The following is an 18391-nucleotide window of genomic DNA, read 5'->3' on the forward strand; positions in this document are numbered from 1 at the left end:
AACAGTTCTGCTGTCTAATATATTTGATGAATAAAAGGTTAAAAAGAACTGCATTTATTCAAAAAAAAAAAAAAATTCTAATAATATATATTCTAATAATATATTTTCTTTACTATCACTTTTTATCAATTTAACACATCCTTGCTGAATAAAAGTATTGATTTTATTTAAAAAATGAAAGAAAAAAAATTACTGACCCCAAATTACTGACCAGTAGTGTATATTGTTATTACAAAATATTTATATTTTAAAAAAATAGCTTCTTTTCTTTATTTTTTATTTTTTTACTTTTTATTCATCAAAGTATCCTAATAAAGTATCACATGTTCTGAAAAAATATTAAGCAGCAGAACTGTTTCCAACTTTGATAATGAATCATCATATTAGAATGATTTCTAAAGGATCATGTGATAATGATCCTAAAATTCAGCAATCAATAAATAAATGATAATTTAAAGTATAATAAATTTAAAAACAATTATTTTAAGTTGTAATAATATATCACAATATTACTGTTTTTTTTTCTGTATTTTTGATCAAATAAATGCAGGCTTGATGAGCAGAAGAAACTCTATTTCAAAAACATTAAAAATATAATGTTTCCAAACTTTTGGCCTGTAATGTATATATATATATATATATATATATATATATATATATATATATATGACCGATTATAATATATATTATATATAGTTCTTGGTGTGAATGGGCCTTTTAACTCATAATTCAGTTATAGAATTGCAGCCAATTGGATTATATTTGATGTTTATAGATGAAGTAAGTAATTTCTTTGCCTTTTGTGTCACTAAATTGAATTGGCAAAAATAATGACTATTTTCATACAGAATTAAAACAGTCCCCTTGTCTGTGATTAGTCGGTCATACAGATAGCCCCGCCCCAAACTCATGTGATTGGTTAAATCGGAAGTTGATGTGTCGCCAAGCAAGCATCTAACTACCAATGACTGACTTATACAGACTCTGAACATGAAACTGATTTATTATTTGATGCTAAATGGCTAGGAAACAAAGTCATGCATATCAGGAGATGTGTGTTTTGACTCTCTCTCACCTCAGGGAGCCGTTCCAAAGGGAAACGCCACTAAAGAGTTTATAGAGAGTCTGCAGCTCAAGCCTGGACAGGTGGTGTATAAATGTCCCAAATGCTGCAGCATCAAACCTGACACATCACATCACGTAACATAAAAACACACACACACACACACACACACACACACACTGACCTTAAATACAGAAGCAGTTTCCTGGAAATGTCTCATTGTAAGTGTGTGTTTTCTCGGTCTAGTGTGTGTAAGCGCTGTATCAAGAAGATGGACCATCATTGCCCTTGGGTCAACAACTGTGTGGGAGAGAACAACCAAAAATACTTTGTGCTCTTCACTGTGAGTTATTTCAGTATCACTGAGATACTTTATTTAATATTTAAAAATGTTTTCATTTTTATATTTTCAGTTTTCATTTTAATATTAGTAAAAAAATATATAATTTCTAATATTTATTTAATTCTGTTTAATTGATTAATAAGACCTTCTGCCTCTTGTGTCTGTTACAGATGTACATTGCTCTGATTTCTCTTCACGCTCTCATCATGGTCACTCTCCATTTTGTCTTCTGTTTTGAAGAGGACTGGGCGAGTGAGTGTTTGCTTCTGTTTTATTGCCTGGGTTTTAATTACCTCAGTTCACTGCTAAATGATTGGCTGCTTGTGTTGTAACAGAGTGCTTTGATTGATTGGCTAGTTTTTTAAACGGTTTCCTCTCCTCAGAGTGCAGTTCCTTTTCTCCTCCGGCGACTGTCATCCTCCTCATCTTCCTGTGCTTTGAGGGTCTCCTCTTCCTCATTTTCACCGCTGTGATGTTTGGGACGCAGATTCACTCCATCTGTAATGATGAGACCGTAAGTCTGCTGAATATGAAAACAAAATGTTAATAAAAACTATAATAGAATATCAGTACATTTGTAAAAATTTAAGTAGTTTTATTTTAGTATTGTTTAGATGCTTTTTTTTTTTTTTTTTTTTACATTTTGTATATATTTATATTTATTTATTTTTACTAAAACTTAAAAAATAAAAATCATTAAAAGAACATATATTTTTAAAGTATTATAATTTGGTTGTGTCTTTTTGTCATTTTATTATAAAATTAATAAGAACTAAATGGATATATGAAAAAAAAACTATATGCCTATTTAGTTTTTATTCATTTTTAATATTCTAGTTAAACTATTTTATTGTAAACACAAATATCAGCCCATGTGAGAAGGATTTGTCTTCTACATCGGGATGTAACAATTCACTCAACTCATGATTCAATTTGATTCACGATTTTGATTTCATGATTCGATTCACAATTATTTTTTTTATTTTTTGATAAATTATATTCAAGACAAATGATTTTTGTGTCCTTTTATTATTTTTGGACAAAATTCTGCACATTTCTTAGTGAAATTGAATACAACCACTATAATAAATATAATAACTGTGGTCCTTGCATATTATGCTCTTTTGTTAGTTTTGATTGCTTCTATTGACCTCATTTGTAAGTCGCTTTAGATAAAAGCATCTGCTAAATGGCAAATTTTAATGTAAATGTAAATAACAAAACTAAATTGAGATTTTAAAACAAGCCCCAATCTCATAATAAGTAACAGAAATAAAATAAATCTCTTCATATTGACCTCATTGTGTCTGCTCTTTCCATTTAGGATAAAAGCATCTGCAAAACTGCATTTTTACAAATGATTCAAACAAATGCTGCATGTAATACAACAAAAGCAATTTTAAATTTTTAGATTAATTATAGCAGGTGGAGCTTAAAAAAGCGTTTCCTTAGTTTCCGCTGTAAACAAAGCAGCTCTACACTTATAAACTTTAATATGCATTATACAGAGGCAAGATGAAAAGAAAAAATACCATCTAAACTTTTCTAAAGATAGTAAGTTTCCCTCAGACATACATTCATATAAACTCCTCCCCCTAATTGAATCGCGATTTGTTTAGCATCTCAACCGATTTGAATCATCACATATTTGAATCTATTTTAAACCGGCTCGCGGTTAATCATTACATCCCTACTTCTACATTACCTGAAGAAAGCGTTTAGATGGATTCAATTCAAACTGAATGCAGAAATCATCTGATCGAACTCTCATTCGTCATTATCTGAGAGTGTGAGTCTCTCTGTTCGCAGGGAATCGAGCAGCTGAAGAAAGAAGAGAAACGATGGGCCAAAAAGTCCAAGTGGATGAACATGAAGGTGGTGTTCGGTCACCCGTTCTCTCTGGCCTGGCTGAGTCCGTTTGCCACACCGGATCACGGGAAGGCCAATCTCTACCAGTACGTGGTCTGAGACGGTCGTCACCTCCTCCATCTCTACACAAACATCTCTTTGCTTTTTAACTCTGTCTGCTCTGAAAGACCTCCCTGCACAGAACACCACGCCACGCTGTTGTAGTGGCCTCTTTACGCTCATCGAGACACTGACAGCCTCGGAGAGTGACACTGACGCACTGTTGTAACGAATCCCACACTGTGAACGCCGTCATTTACAAATGACGTTTGTGATGAACTTGATCTAGTCGCCCGGTGAGATTCTAGAGGCCTTGACCATGAACCTACTAGCCATCACCAGCCGTGGCAAATAACTAGCGTTTCTTGTTGGTGTGAATTTTTTTTTTTTTGATTGACAGATGCCTTTACATTCGCTGGATAATTAGGAACCGCCTTTTCATTTTGCGCTTGTGCTGTTGATTCTCTGCTCAAGCCTTAGCACAGAATGGCTGCTGTACTGTGTGAGGAATCTTTTGTTGCCAAATTTTATTATATTATGAAAGTAAAATGACACAAAATCTCCTTTTTTCCTTTCTTGAGCAAAAAGAATTCATAACTTGCATAACACTAATGGGTGAATATCATGAAAACATGTCTGGGTCATATTCCATACCAAAATCTTTTTCTTGTCATTGTGACATTATATTCATATTACTATTTTCCATTTTAACTATTCTAAATACATTACTCAGTGCTGATTATCATTACTGTAATAGTCATTTTTACTGAATTACATTAAAAATACACACACTTTTTGCATTACAATAATTATAGATTTTCATTAAATATTGTCTTCAATACTATTTTGTGAATTTTGGCTCACGTTTCTTTTTTCTATTTTCCATTTTAACTACTCTCATTTTTAATAATAGTCTTTTTACTAAATTACATAAAAAAAGTCATCAAACATTAACATTAAAATATTTAATGTGTATATATATAGTACTAAAATTGTAAAAGTTTTTCATTAGTACTAATACCTGTGCATTTTGCCTGAAACTTCATGTTGATTTTGGAATGAAATATGCTGTTTTTGACATGTTTTATGAGATTAATCTAATTCATTTATAAATGCAGTAGCTTGTTACAGGCTTAGAAATACATTTGTGACTGTAATACGTTCAGCCGTTCTCCAGACGGTTTTCACTGTGTCTCAGCGGTGGCACTCATGGATTTCTTCCGTTGTGGTTCAGTAATGGTGTCACTACAGTATTTGAGCATAAGCTCGGTCTTCCTGAATCCAGACGGCTGCTGTCTTCGTCCTGTGACTCCTCAGGTTCACATCATGTTCTTATCAATCCTGCTTCTCTCCCAAATCCAGCTCAGACCATCAGATATTCACCGTCTGCAGCCTCGAAAGCTTTGAAACTGTGGAGACTGACAGCTGTAGAAGTCCCTGAATGGTTTTCAGGGCTTTCTCTGGCTTATTTTATCCTTCAGCACAATTCTGTCGGGTCTTGTGGTTTGATGGCCCCACTTTGCTGCTTACGACTGAAAGTTTGTTGGTTGGATTTCAGTGCATTGAAGTGTTCAACGGCTCTGCTGTTGGATCAGTATTTCCTGTCGGGTCTGTACGGGTCGCTCATAATCACTGTCTCTTTAATCTATGCTTTATGTTGTGCATGTATTTTAAATATATCAATATCTTAATGCAGTTGTGGGTGTTTCGGGTTACTTTCACTTTGAAAGTCAATTCAATAAATTTCTCTTTCTGTTGTTTTTCCATTGTGGTGTTTTTCCCTTCTTTGTTGTCTTTTGATTGCTTATGAGCAATAAAATCTCCAGAAGTCTACCATGGATGTTTCTGCCACAGGTTAAAAAAATTAAAATAAATGACATTTTATCAAACAATTCAGACTTTTTCCTTGCAATTCCAAGGAAAAAGTCAAAAATCTGAGAAACAAACGCAAATTGCAAGATATAAAATCAAACCTGCAAGACAAAAGCCAGAACTGTGAAATAAAATTTGCAATTACCTTTTTTATTTTTTATTCTGTGGTGGAAACGGTCTTCCATACACTACAAATTCAAACATCTAAAATGATTTTATACCAGCTTGAGTTTCATCTAATATAACTTCAATTAAGAAGCAGTTTGTTTGTATTTTGTGCTGATACACATGCTCATTTGCCTTCAGTAATTAATAACAAGAAGAATCGCACAACACTTTATAGCAGTTTAATGAATCTCTCAAGTAGAATCATTTCATTTGGATGAGTTTACAGAGTGCTAGTTTGTGCATTAAATAAAACCATTTACACATGTATAAATGCGGCCTGTTATTTATACAGTGACAGTTACATAAGTGGATGACATTTGCTACTGTACATGAATGAGACAGATATTATTATAACATGGCAGTTGAATTTCTTTCATTTATCTCTTAATTTACTTTGAGTAATAAATCATAGCAATTTGAAATCAAAGTCAAAAATTTACAAACTGGCCCCCAATGCACAATATTTACTTATTTGGTACTAAATAGAAATGCATTAGTTCTAGCAATAGTTCAGACAAAAATGAACATTTCCTGAAAATCTACTCACCCTCAGGCCATTCAGTTTTTTCTTCATCAGAACAGATTTGTAGAAATGTAGCACTGAATCACTTGCTCACCAGTGGATGCTCTGCAGTGAATGGGTGCCGTCAGAATGAGAGTCCAAACAGCTGATAAAAACATCACAATAATCCACACCACTCCAGTTCATCAATGTGACTGCTTGACTGGAGTGGTGTGGATTATTGTGATGTTTTTATCAGCTGTTTGGACTCTCATTCTGACGGCACCCATTCACTGCAGAGGATCCATTGGTGAGCAAGTGATGGAACGCTGCATTTCTCCAAATCTTTTACCAAGAAGAAACAAACAATCCACATCTCGGTTGGCCTGTACATTTTTAGCAAATTTAAATTTTTGGCTAAACTATTCCTTTAATCATAACAACACAAAAGGAATGCCCACATAAAAGGCAAATAATTCATACTTTAATCATTTATATTTCAGCATACTACATTCTATAGTTACTATGGTGACCGCTGTTATTAAGTGTAAATTTAGTGTCATTGTTCAGCTGTTTGTTGACAGAAAGTCACCGTAAATCCTTTAACAGATGAATTATGACAAACTCAAACATTATTTGCAAATTATTATATTTCTAATTAAACACAGCAGAACGAACGTTCTCAACATTAAACATAGGCGGCATCACATTGCCAGGGACTTCATAACATCACATTATGTTGGATTCTGGAAGCATTTGGTGTTTTTGCACGACGAGTGGATGTGTGTAATGCATTTGGTCCATTTTTATTTTATTAATATCTACCATATTTAGCTGCTCTGAGTCTCTGGTTCATGCGCCCAATCGAGACCCATAACAAAGGAAGAACTAGAATAATTCACAGGAAGTACAAGACCTTGACCTCGCCCTTTAGCCCCTTCCAATAATGACCTAAACCTGCTTTAGTGTCCTGGAAGATCCAGATAAACCAGGTGGTTTAACGGGGTTTCTACCTGGTCTAGGTGGTTTGGAAAAGAGCTACAATGTTGCAGAAAGTCAACATGAAATCAAAACTGACTGCATTTGCTTTCTTCATACATGCTACTGATCTTATAGCGCACATTTTTACAAACAAGCTAAATGATCTTTCTTCACTAGTTAAATACAGAGTACGAACTGTTGTGTTCCAGCATTGTATCCTCCTGACAAGTTTCCGTGTGTCTGCAGAAGGGGCTGAAGAACAGGCTTTGGTTTGCATTCATTCGTACAGCTACAGGAAGTGTCTTTGCTCTCACATCACTGGATGTTTGCATGCATAATTCATGTGGCATATTTGGGAAAAGCAATGCCAACATTTGGAGAGGTTTGGTGTTATTATTGCACGTCGTGCTCACAGTGCTGGAGGATGAGGGAGGAAATTCAATATCTGACCCTCTGGAGATGGAAGGAAGTGATGTCATAGAGGGCATGAAACATAACAATAGTCAGATTGAACGATCAGTTGCTGCAATTGGAAATGTGGGCCAGAGAGTGAAAGATGACTTTATTTAAATCAAATTATATTTACTGATTTATGTATTTATTATTGATTTATGTATTTATTTATTGGTTTATTCATTTATTTGTTTGTTAGTCAACCATGGTTAGCTAACTAAAACCATTAACCATTAAAACATAAGCTTATTTTATTTCAGCTAGTTGCCAAGGCCATATTTTTTCATTTTCGTTTAGTTTAATTTGAAATAGCAAAATAGCTAAAAATAAATACATTAAAACTAATAAATAAAAATTTATAAAAAGTATACATATTTAAAAAAAATGAAAACATTAACTAAAATTTAAATGGAAACAGGAAATATAAAAATAAAATCTAATTCAAAATATTAACAAAACTACAATACAGTTTGAATAGCGATGATATTAATGTTTTTCTGATATGTGACCCTGGAGCACAAAACCAGTCTTAAGTCGCTGGGGTATATTTGTAGCAATAGCCAAAAATACATCGTATGGGGCAAAATTATAGATTTTTCTTTTATGTCAAAAATAATTAGGATATTAAGTAAAGATCATGTTCCATGAAGATATTTTGTAAATTTCCTACCGTAAATATATCAAAACTTAATTTTTGATTAGCTAAGCACTTCTTTTAGACAACTTTAAAGGCGAATTTCTCAATATTTAGATTTTTTTGCACCCTCAGATTCCAGATTTTCAAATAGTTGTATCTCGGCTAAATATTAGATAGATTGTCCTGTCATAACAAACCACACATCAATGGAAAGCTTATTTAAAAAACACAAATATTATTAAATAAACTCAATTTTTGAAAAATTGACCCTTATGACTGGTTTTGTGGTCCAGGGTCACATACAGTATGTTTATAAAACACACTGAACTCTTCTAATAATGCAGCATGCACGTTCACGCGTGCCAGCGTCATTCTCTCTTGCTGTCGTGTGATTGGGTGAGGTTGGGCGACGTGTGATGAAGCACCAGAAGACCAGAGAGAGTAAGAGAGATGCCCACCCACCACAGGGCCATGTGCGTCTCCCCGAATATTAGCTGCCCCAGAAACGCCTGTTCAGCAAACGCAAAATGAACATTTCATCATCATGATATAAGACATCAGTAAACACTTTAACAAGCAGAAGAGTTGGAACTCAAAACCTCTAAAAGATTTAAACGAGATATAATAATAATTATTATTTTCTATGCTGAAATTGACTATTTTATTTATTTTAGGTTAAGCTGAAGTAAAAATAAGTAACTTTTTCCACGTATAGCACAATTAGTCAAACTTTCAAACAAAACACTAATGTTTTTGAAATTGCACTATTCTAAACCATGTCTGAAATTTAGGATTGTATGATCTGCTGCGAATCGCTTGCTGTATTCCTCATTTGTAAGTCACTTTCGATAAAAGAGTTTGCTAAATGACTAAATGTATAAATGCAATGATGATCTATAATAAAGTGATAAATGATCACATTTCTGAATTTTTTAGTTTAAGATTACTAGCTAAGGTAATTTTAAATAATATTTTTAAAACATAATTGCTTAAAATTGTGCTATTTTGATTACATTTTAATTTTTTGGTGTGCTGTTTTAGCTACAATAAAGTGATAAATAATCACTTTTCATTTTTTTCAGTTGTCCAAATTGCTTAGGATTTTTAAAATGAGAAACTTTTTAAGATGATATTTTTTTAAATAATTATTTAAAATAATTCATAGTCTAGGAATCACTCTATTATTATTTTTTTGTATGTGCAATTTTTTTAACCTACAATAAAGTGATTTAACTTTTCTGTTTTGTTCAAGATTACAAGCTAAGGAATTAAGAATAATTTTGTAAGATATTTTTTTTTAAATATTTAATCAGCTAGAAATCACTATTATTTAGAATTTTTATTTTTTGTGAGTGCAATTTTTATCTAATAAAGTGATAAATAATCACTTATACATACTTTTTCATAAATAACTTTTCTAGTTTTTCAAGATTGTTTTTAAAGGTAAGGATTTTGTTAAAAAAAAAATTTAAGATAATGCATTCATTAAAATATTTATTTTTTTAAAATTCATCAGCTAGCAAGCACTTTATTACCTTTAAGTTTATATTTTTTGTGAGTGCATCTATAATAAAGTAATAAATAATTACTTTTCTGATTTTTCCAGTCATTCAACATAACAAGCTAAGTATTTTATTTTAAAAAAATAGATAGATAGATAGATAGATAGATAGATAGATAGATAGCATAGATAAAATAATTAATCAGCTAAATTCATCATTTGCATAATTAATAATTTCTCTATTTTTTTGCATCTAATTGCACTCACAAAAAAAGTAAAGTTACAAAGATTTCTAACTTTCAATTTTGTTCTTAATTGACTACTCCATTAGTTTTTAAGATTTTAAGTTTATTTTTTTTTATTATTATAATTTTTATAGTTTGCACACTGACCAACCAATCACTCAGCTCTTCAGGTGGAGCTGTGCTGATACTCACAGAGGAGATGAAGTTGGAGGCGGTGGTGGTCACAGTGGTGCGGGTGGACGAGCACGAGCTGCGGAGAGCTTTGGCCAGGAACGTCCACATCACAGCGTTGCAGGTGAACAGCAGACCTCCACACAGCAGTCGGAGAGGGATGTGCAGCTACAACACAATAAAGTGGGACAATTACAAATCACTTAGCGTATACTGCAATATTCACAAGTCATGCAAGGCTAATGGGGTTCATATGAATGCACACCGGCTGTGTAAATATTAAGGACCGATTATAACACGTGCGCACGCTCTGCTGAAGGTCACGCGTGTCTGTCACGTAGCATCATCATCACAGCAGATATGCAATAAATGTGAGTATTATTTGAACAATGATGAAACAGTGATTGTGTTTTCGGCAGTGTTTCACACTCACCCAGTCGCAGGCGCTCGTGTCGTTCTGCTGCGTGAATCTCCTCTGCTCGCCCCACGTCCGCAGTCCCGTCTCACACACGCCCTTCAGGTAGTCAGTGCCGAGAGACAGTTTGGCGGAGGAGGACGCGACCGCGCCGAGAAAACCCGCCAGCAGCGCGTAAAGGACCCCGGGAAGCATGACGATCAGAGCGGAACTCCAGCAGACCCATCACAACTCCAGCACCGCGAGCGAAAACACTCCATCAGCATCACCGCTGCGAGAAGCGAGCGGGTCCGGTGCATGCTGGGAAATGTAGTCCATGCCGCATTTTACGCATTGTGTAAGTGAAAATAAAACACACTCGCTATTTAATTACACATTAATCACACATTAATTACATACACCCACTGGACATAAAAAAAAAAAAAAAAAAATCATGGCAAGAACAGGTTCAAATCGATTTTTAAAAATAGGCATATAATCAATTTAATATTTTAATTAATGAATATTAGAAGTGAAATTAAAGACAAAATCATTATTTAGATCAGAGCTAAGCATCTCTTATCGTGAATCTTTTGCGTATAGCTAATATTATTTTCTGATTTATTTTTCTTTATTAAAACAGTAAAAACTAAAAACACCAAACCATTAAGGTTGTAGGCCTACAGTTTTAAAAACAAAACAAAAAAGAAAGTATAAACACATAAAAATGTGTTGCCAGGTTAAGCTTTTGGAATCTCCGAATCAGTTGAACTGCTGGTCAAAAATCTGTAAGTGCAACGAAAAATAAGTTCAAACATGTACGTAGTCATCTTTTACAAACCGAAAACATTTATAACAAATCACTCAATACGAAATGCACATAATACGTGTTATTTTATTAATCTGTAGCATGTTTTGCATGTTTTTATGAAGAGCTTGGCTAAACAGGCCAATAAGTGGCAATTAACTAGCCTGCTCTTCCATTTTTATTACACAAATATGTTATTATACATTAGATATTATACATTATAAGTAGAGTATTGAGTTATGATCTGAAGTCATGTGGTGACATGAGTGATCATACATTTTGATCAAATAAGGCATAAATCAACTGAACAGGTACATTTGTGTTCAGAACATTCTGCTTTAATTCTTATCTTAATAAAGCTAATTTTGATGTGTATGCGACTAATGATTTGTGCATATGCTGCTGTAAAAGCAAGAAGCAATAGTTGCGTTTCTTGAATTTCAGATTCTGATCTAAAGTCAAGTCAAGTCAAGTCATCTTTATTTATATAGCGCTTTAAACAAAAAAAGATATCTCAAAAGCAACTGAACAATATTAATTAGGAAAACAGTGTGTCAATAATACAAAATGACAATTAAAGGCAGTTCATCATTGAATACAGTGATGTCATCATGCAGCTCAGTTCAGTTTAAAATGGTATCTGTGCAATAATTTGAAATCAAGTCAACGATATCGCTGTAAATGAAGTGTCCCCCAACTAAGCAAGCCAGAGGCGACAGCGGCAAGGAACCAAAACTCCATCAGTGAGAGAATGGAGAAAAAAACCTTGGGAGAAACCAGGCTCAGTTGGGGGGCCAGTTCTCCTCTGACCGGACGAAACCAGCAGTTCAATTCCAGGCTGCAGCAAAGTCAGGTTGTGCAGAAGAATCATCTGTTTCCCTGTGGTCTTGTCCCGGTGGTCGTCTGAGACAAGGTCTTTACAGCGGATCTGTCTCTGGGGCTCTAGTCCTGGTCTCCGCTGTCTTTCAGGGCTGTAGAGGTCCTTTCTAGGTGCTGATACACCATCTGGGCTGGATACATACTGGATCCGGGTGACTGCAGTGACCATCTGACTTGGATACAGACTGGATCTGGTGGCCACGGTGACCTCGGAATAAGAGAGAAACAGACTAATATAAGCGTAGATGCCATTCTTCTAACGATGTAGCAAGTACATCGGGTGTTATGGGAAGTGTTCCCGGTTCCGGTTTACCTAATTAATGCAGCCTAAAAATCCTTTAACGGATTTGGATATTAGAAGTGTATTAGTATGTTATGTGTAAGCCAGGTTAAAGAGATGGGTCTTTAATCTAGATTTAAAACTGCAAGAGTGTGTCTGCCTCCCGAACAATGTTAGGTAGGTTATTCCAGAGTTTGGGCGCTAAATAGGAGAAGGATCTGCCGCCCGCAGTTGACTTTGATATTCTAGGTATTATCAAATTGCCAGAGTTTTGAGAACGGAGCGGACGTGGAGGACTATAATGTAATAAGAGCTCATTCAAATACTGAGGTGCTAAACCATTCAGGGCTTTATAAGTAATAAGCAAGATTTTAAAATCTATACGATGTTCGATAGGGAGCCAGTGCAGTGTTGACAGGACCGGGCTAATATGATCATACTTCCTGGTTCTAGTAAGAACTCTAGCTGCTGCATTTTGGACTAACTGGAGTTTGTTTACTAAGCGTGCAGAACAACCACCCAATAGAGCATTACAATAGTCTAACCTTGAGGTCATAAACGCATGGATTAACATTTCTGCATTTGACATTGAGAGCATCGGCCGTAATTTAGATATATTTTTGAGATGGAAAAATGCAGTTTTACAAATGCTAGAAACGTGGCTTTCTAAGGAAAGGTTGCTATCAAATAGCACACCTAGGTTCCTAACTGATGACGAAGAATTGACAGAGCAGCCATCAAGGCTTAGACAGCGTTCTAGGTCATTACATGCAGAGCTTTTAGGCCCTATAATTAACACCTCTGTTTTTTCAGAATTTAGCAGTAAGAAAATTACTCGTCATCCAGTTTTTTATATCGACTATGCATTCCGTTTTTCAAATTGGTATGTTTTGCCAGGCCGCGAAGAAATATAGAGCTGAGTATCATCAGCATAAGCTGAAAGCTAACACCGTGTTTCCTGATGATATCTCCCAAGGGTAAACATGTAAAGCGTGAAGAGTAACGGCCCTAGTACTGAGCCTTGCCGGTACTCCATACTGCACTTGTGAACGATATGATACCTCTTCATTCACTGCTACGAATTGATGGCGGTCATATAAGTACGATTTAAACCATGCTAATGCACTTCCATTAATGCCAACAAAGTGTTCTAGTCTATGCAAAAGAAGAATAGTGTGGTCAATAGTGTCGAACGCAGCACTAAGATCCCAATAGCACTAATAGAGAGATACAACCACGATCAGATGATAAGAGCAGGTCATTTGTAACTCTAAGGAGAGCAGTCTCAGTACTATGATACGGTCTAAATCCTGACTGGAAATCCTCACAGATGCCATTTTTCTCTAAGAAGGAATATAATTGTGAGGATACTACCTTTTTTAGTATCTTGGAAAGAAAAGGGAGATCCGAGATCGGTCTATAATTAACTAGTTCTTTGGGGTCAAATTGTGGTTTTTTTTTGATGAGAGGCTTAATAACAGCCAGTTTGAAGGATTTTGGGACATACCCTAATAACAATGAGGAATTAATAATAGTCAGAAGAGGATCTATGACTTCTGGAAGCCCCTCTTTTAGGAGCTTAGATGGAATAGGGTCTAACATACATGTTGTTGGTTTAGATGATTTAACAAGTTTATACAATTCTTCCTCTCCTATAGTAGAGAATGAGTGTAACTGTTCCTCAGGGGATCTATAGTGCACTGTCTGATGTGATACTGTAGCTGATGGCTGCATGGTTACAATTTTCTCTCTAATAGTATCGACTTTAGAAGTAAAGTAGTTCATAAAGTCATTACTGCTGTGATGTTGAGAAATGTCAACACTTGTTGATGCTTTATTTTTCGTTAATTTAGCCACTGTATTGAATAAATACCTGGGGTTATGTTTGTTTTCTTCTAAAAGAGACGAAAAAGTAATCAGATTTAGCAGTTTTTAATGCTTTTCTGTAAGATAGGTTACTTTCCCTCCAAGCAATACGAAATACTTCTAGTTTTGTTTTCCTCCAGTTGGGCTCCATTTTCCGGGCTGCTCTCTTTAGGGTGCGAGTGTGCTCATTACACCACGGTGTCAGACTGTTTTCCTTAACCTTCCTTAAGCGTAAAGGAGCAACTGTATTTAAAATGCTAGAAAAGAGAGAGTCCATAGTTTCTGTTACATCATCAAGTTGTTCTGAGGTTTTGGATATGCTAAGGAATTGGGATACATCAGGAAGATTACTTACAAAGCAGTCTTTTGTGGTAGAAGTGATGGTTCTACCATACTTGTAACAAGAAATGGAATTTACAGTTTTAGCTATATGAAGTTTGCACAAAACTAAATTATGATCTGAGATATCATCGCTTGGCTGCATAATTTCAACACCATCAACATCAATTCCATGTGACAGTATTAAATCTAGAGTATGATTTCGACAATGGGTAGGTCCTGAGACGTGTTGTCTAACCCCAATAGAGTTCAGAATGATATATATATATATATATATATATATAATATATAGACACGGCATATCTATAATATATATATGTTTTTATTTTTGTATTTTACATATTTATTTTTATTTTAGTCAATTTTGTTGTTTTTGTAATTTTTTAAAATATGTCTATACAGCTTTTATTAATTTTTATTGTATTTTATTTTGATAAAATGTTGCTTTGGCAACCCTCTGTTATTTTGGGAGGTATATTAGTGGTGTTATGTATCTGTGAGGCCAGTAGAGGAAACTAGATTCACTCTGTTTGTGCTCCGGACATGAATGACTTCCTCTTTTCCCTCTTCTTCATCTTCCCCTGGCAAGTTTAACTACCAGACGGATGTTCTGCGATCTGATCAGTCTCAGTTGAAGAAACAGCATCTCAAAAATAAAAAGAGCAAGTCGTGAGATTTAAAAAGTTTGCAAAACTTTTCTTTGCAAAACTCCTTTAGCATCTTCTAGCAACTTCTCTGAAATCAATTAAACTGGAAGATTCAAGCTGCTTGAGGTCATGAGCTGCATGTTTTTGTCTTTAGTAAAGTCTGAAGTTTCCACGCATATCCCTCCAGAGATCATCTAACTCGAAGACTTTCTCATTAGCACAATAACACTCTGAACAATGAGCAGCATAAGAGAACAGAGCAGATGCCTGAGGGACAGAAAATCCACCAGCTTGTGTTTCTGTGGAAGACTTTCCCATGAACAACAGACAGAAGCAATTAAAGGTTGTCACAGGTCACTGTCTCTGCCAGACCACAAGGATAATTAATCTCTTATGTGCAATATTTCCTTCCTGAAAGTGTGAAGAACACGAGGAGTTAATTAGCAGAGATAATGATAGATAGACAGACAGACAGACAGACAGATGGATAGATAGATAGATAGATAGATAGATAGATAGATAGATAGACAGATAGATAGACAGATAGATAGATAGATAGATAGATAGATAGATAGATAGATAGACAGACAGATGGATGGATAGACTGATGGACAGATAAACTACAAATAGAAAAACAGAAAGACGGACGGACAGAAAGACAGACGGATAGACAGACAGACAGACAGACAGACAGACAGATAGATAGATAGATAGATAGATAGATAGATAGATAGATAGATAGATAGATAGATAGATAGATAGATAGATAGATAGATAGATAGATAGATAGATAGATACTCCTCACGTAAAGCCTGCTGGAGTTTGCGGGAGTGTAACAGGCTTAAGTCGAGGCTGTACTGTCACGTCTCTCTGTTCAGCATCTCTAAGAGATCCAGTGCTGGACCTAATTTGACAGGAACATCTCTGCTGGAACGACTTTCATTGTGAGCATGTCAAGGCCAGATATAGCCTACACACGGCAGCAGAGCGAGTGAATGACAGCACGCATCAGCAGACACATGCCAAAACACTGCAACATCTCACCACACACAATCAATGCGGCGGATCATTCAAAAGACTATGAATATCATCTGAAAGCAGAATCTGATCTGATGTGCATCTCCTCCGTTCTTATGAATTATTCAGATGCATTAAATAAGAAATCAGACCGCTGCATTAGCGTCCAGACCCCTGCCTATATGTGCATTTGCATTTATTAAACATACGTAAATGTTAATTATGCAACCTTACAAAATTTTATACTCTTGTGATAAAGCATAAAACTGCGTGTTATTTCTGTTCCTCATAATTTAGTACAAGAAGAAAGTAGTTTTTGTTTCCCTAGAAACCATGAGGCAAATATTTAACACTATACATTCAGTAATGCAGGAGAACACAGGAGATCATTAGGATTGTGGGACTGTGAGCAGATGTTAGTGGTCCGATTGTGTGTGTTCAGACATTAATATGTGACCACCAGCAAAACAACAAGAAAATGGGAAGGATTTCCTGATTTCCAGGTCTTATGGGCTCATCATCATCATCATCATCAAAATGTGCTGGACAACAGCAAAAAAAAAAAAAAAAAAAAACAGTGACAAAGAGACAATGGAAATGTCAAACACTGAACAAAGAAATTATATCTTTAAAATTTTCCCTGCTGCACTGACACAGTTACACAACACAGACTGAACGTTCGTCCCTCATATTCACATATAATAAACATCTGCTGCAGCTGTACAGTAAATCACAGCTCATCATGTTCTCCAGGACTCAGTGATGCAGGATGAGACACAGATTAGCTCTATCTATGCACAGATTAGCTGAAATTGCAGCAGGCAATTGTTGGAACAAGCTTCTTTGGAATAGGGCTGCTCTATTTAGGGGGAAAAAAAACTGAATTTTTTTCTGATAAAATTGTGAAATATTAAAAAAAGAAAAAAAATCCAGGTTTGCTGTGCTTGTTAAAAGGGCTGCACAATTTGGCCAAAAACTTGTAATTATTTATCATTATGGGTATTTAAAATAATAATAATAATAAATAGTAGTAATAACAATATAGTAACAACAATATTAATATTATTAATAGTAATAACAATTATAAGTATTATTAAATAAAATTTACCAAGTAAAAACAAAATAAGAACTATTACTATTGTAATATTTCACTGTAAAATATATATATAAAAAGAGTATTTAAGAAAAATATAATAATTAAAATAATAATTAATTTTAAGCGTAAGCTTTAAAATTACAATACTAACATGGCTGTCTTTATTTCTTCATTTTCAAACATTAAACCATTGAACTTTTATTTTGACAGAAACCCACGGGAAAGCATGTTAAAAATTTCCAACCAGAAATAAAGGAATAAAAAAAGGTACGTTTTATTTCACAATTCTTGCTTTTCATGCAATTTATATCCCATAGTTGATCATTTACTTCTGATAAAATGTTAGAAATAAAATTGTTATTGCAAGAAAAAAGTAAGAATTGTGAGATGGAATGTTGGAAATAATTTTTTCCTTGGCGGAAATAATCTTCCATAGAAAACAGTATAATGAGCTGCTCGCATGCAAATGAACGTAGTGCCTTGTTTCATTCAGAAACACAGTGCATATATACAGTATTAATCTAATTCAATTGCAGCCTTTACGATTTGATAGTCGCACTAAGCCATATCACGATTTCGGTTTTATTTCAATAAATCATGCAGCACTGCTTTAAGCGTTTTGCAGTAATGCAGTTGATCTGAGCCTGAGCTCTCTCAGCTCACATTGATCTGCAGTGTGTTTGCTGTGTCGTGCTGTCACAAAGAAATCTATCTCTGGCCTCTTGTAGTGAAACCTGATGTGGAGGGTTTGGTAAATACACAGCACAGATCCATCAGTAGCTCCACTTCTCGGCATTACTCAGATTGATTTAGTGACTCTTAAGATATACAGCCATGAACGCATTTATATCGTACTAATGGATGCAAAGAAACAGCAAGAGGAGGAAGTGCTGTTTAAAACTGTTTCTCTCTGCGGGACACCGGCAGGTAAAGCTTTTTCTAAGTGAACAGGCCTTGAGCAAACAAACAGCTTTAAAGAATTGTGGTTTAGTCATGTCCAAATAGGAATGAATAAGTCCTGCAGTTGCCATGTGTAAGTTCAGAATACACACTGCTTAGTATGCAGATTAATTTTTTTTTTATTCAGAAATGCAGCATTACATCACTTGCTCACCAATGGATCCTCTGCAGTGAATGGGTGCCGTCAGAATCATAGTCCAAACAGCTGATAAAAACATCACAACATAATTCAAAATGTTCATTCAAAGTTATCTGGTCTTT

General features: G+C 34.8%; 2 protein-coding genes across 2 annotated transcripts in view; one reads left to right on the plus strand and one right to left on the minus strand.

Moving 5' to 3' along the window:
• The window catches only part of LOC109112046 (palmitoyltransferase ZDHHC3-like), a 6814-nt gene extending 1736 nt beyond the window's left edge, over positions 1-5078 (plus strand). Inside the window, exons 3-7 of the mRNA XM_042776171.1 lie at positions 1081-1200; positions 1290-1406; positions 1577-1658; positions 1790-1920; positions 3216-5078. Of these exons, the coding sequence (XP_042632105.1) occupies positions 1081-1200; positions 1290-1406; positions 1577-1658; positions 1790-1920; positions 3216-3374 (609 nt within the window). The 3' untranslated portion in view covers positions 3375-5078. The remainder of the gene's footprint in view (positions 1-1080; positions 1201-1289; positions 1407-1576; positions 1659-1789; positions 1921-3215) is intronic.
• Positions 5079-8177: 3099 nt separating this feature from the next.
• Positions 8178-10563, minus strand: LOC109112525 (transmembrane protein 42-like). Its single transcript, XM_019125416.2, has 3 exons — positions 10278-10563; positions 9866-10012; positions 8178-8436 (listed from the first exon to the last, which is right to left on the minus strand). The coding sequence occupies exons 1-3, from the start codon at positions 10452-10454 to the stop codon at positions 8296-8298; spliced, it is 465 nt and encodes a 154-aa protein (XP_018980961.1). The 5' UTR covers positions 10455-10563; the 3' UTR covers positions 8178-8295.
• Positions 10564-18391: the final 7828 nt, after the last annotated feature.

The sequence above is a fragment of the Cyprinus carpio genome, chromosome A19 (assembly GCF_018340385.1).
Source record: "Cyprinus carpio isolate SPL01 chromosome A19, ASM1834038v1, whole genome shotgun sequence".
In the NCBI taxonomy this organism is placed as follows: Eukaryota; Metazoa; Chordata; class Actinopteri; order Cypriniformes; family Cyprinidae; genus Cyprinus; species Cyprinus carpio.

Bases quoted from the DNA above. Each gene is read 5' to 3' on its own strand.
- LOC109112525 (XM_019125416.2), bottom strand. From the start codon at position 10,454: ATGCTTCCCGGGGTCCTTTACGCGCTGCTGGCGGGTTTTCTCGGCGCG. The intron at 10,013-10,277 runs GTGAGTGTGAAA...ATTGTGTTGTAG, and splicing joins ACACGAGCGCCTGCGACTGG to CTGCACATCCCTCTCCGACT. The intron at 8,437-9,865 runs GTGAGTATCAGC...TTTGCTGAACAG, and splicing joins CCTCCAACTTCATCTCCTCT to GCGTTTCTGGGGCAGCTAAT.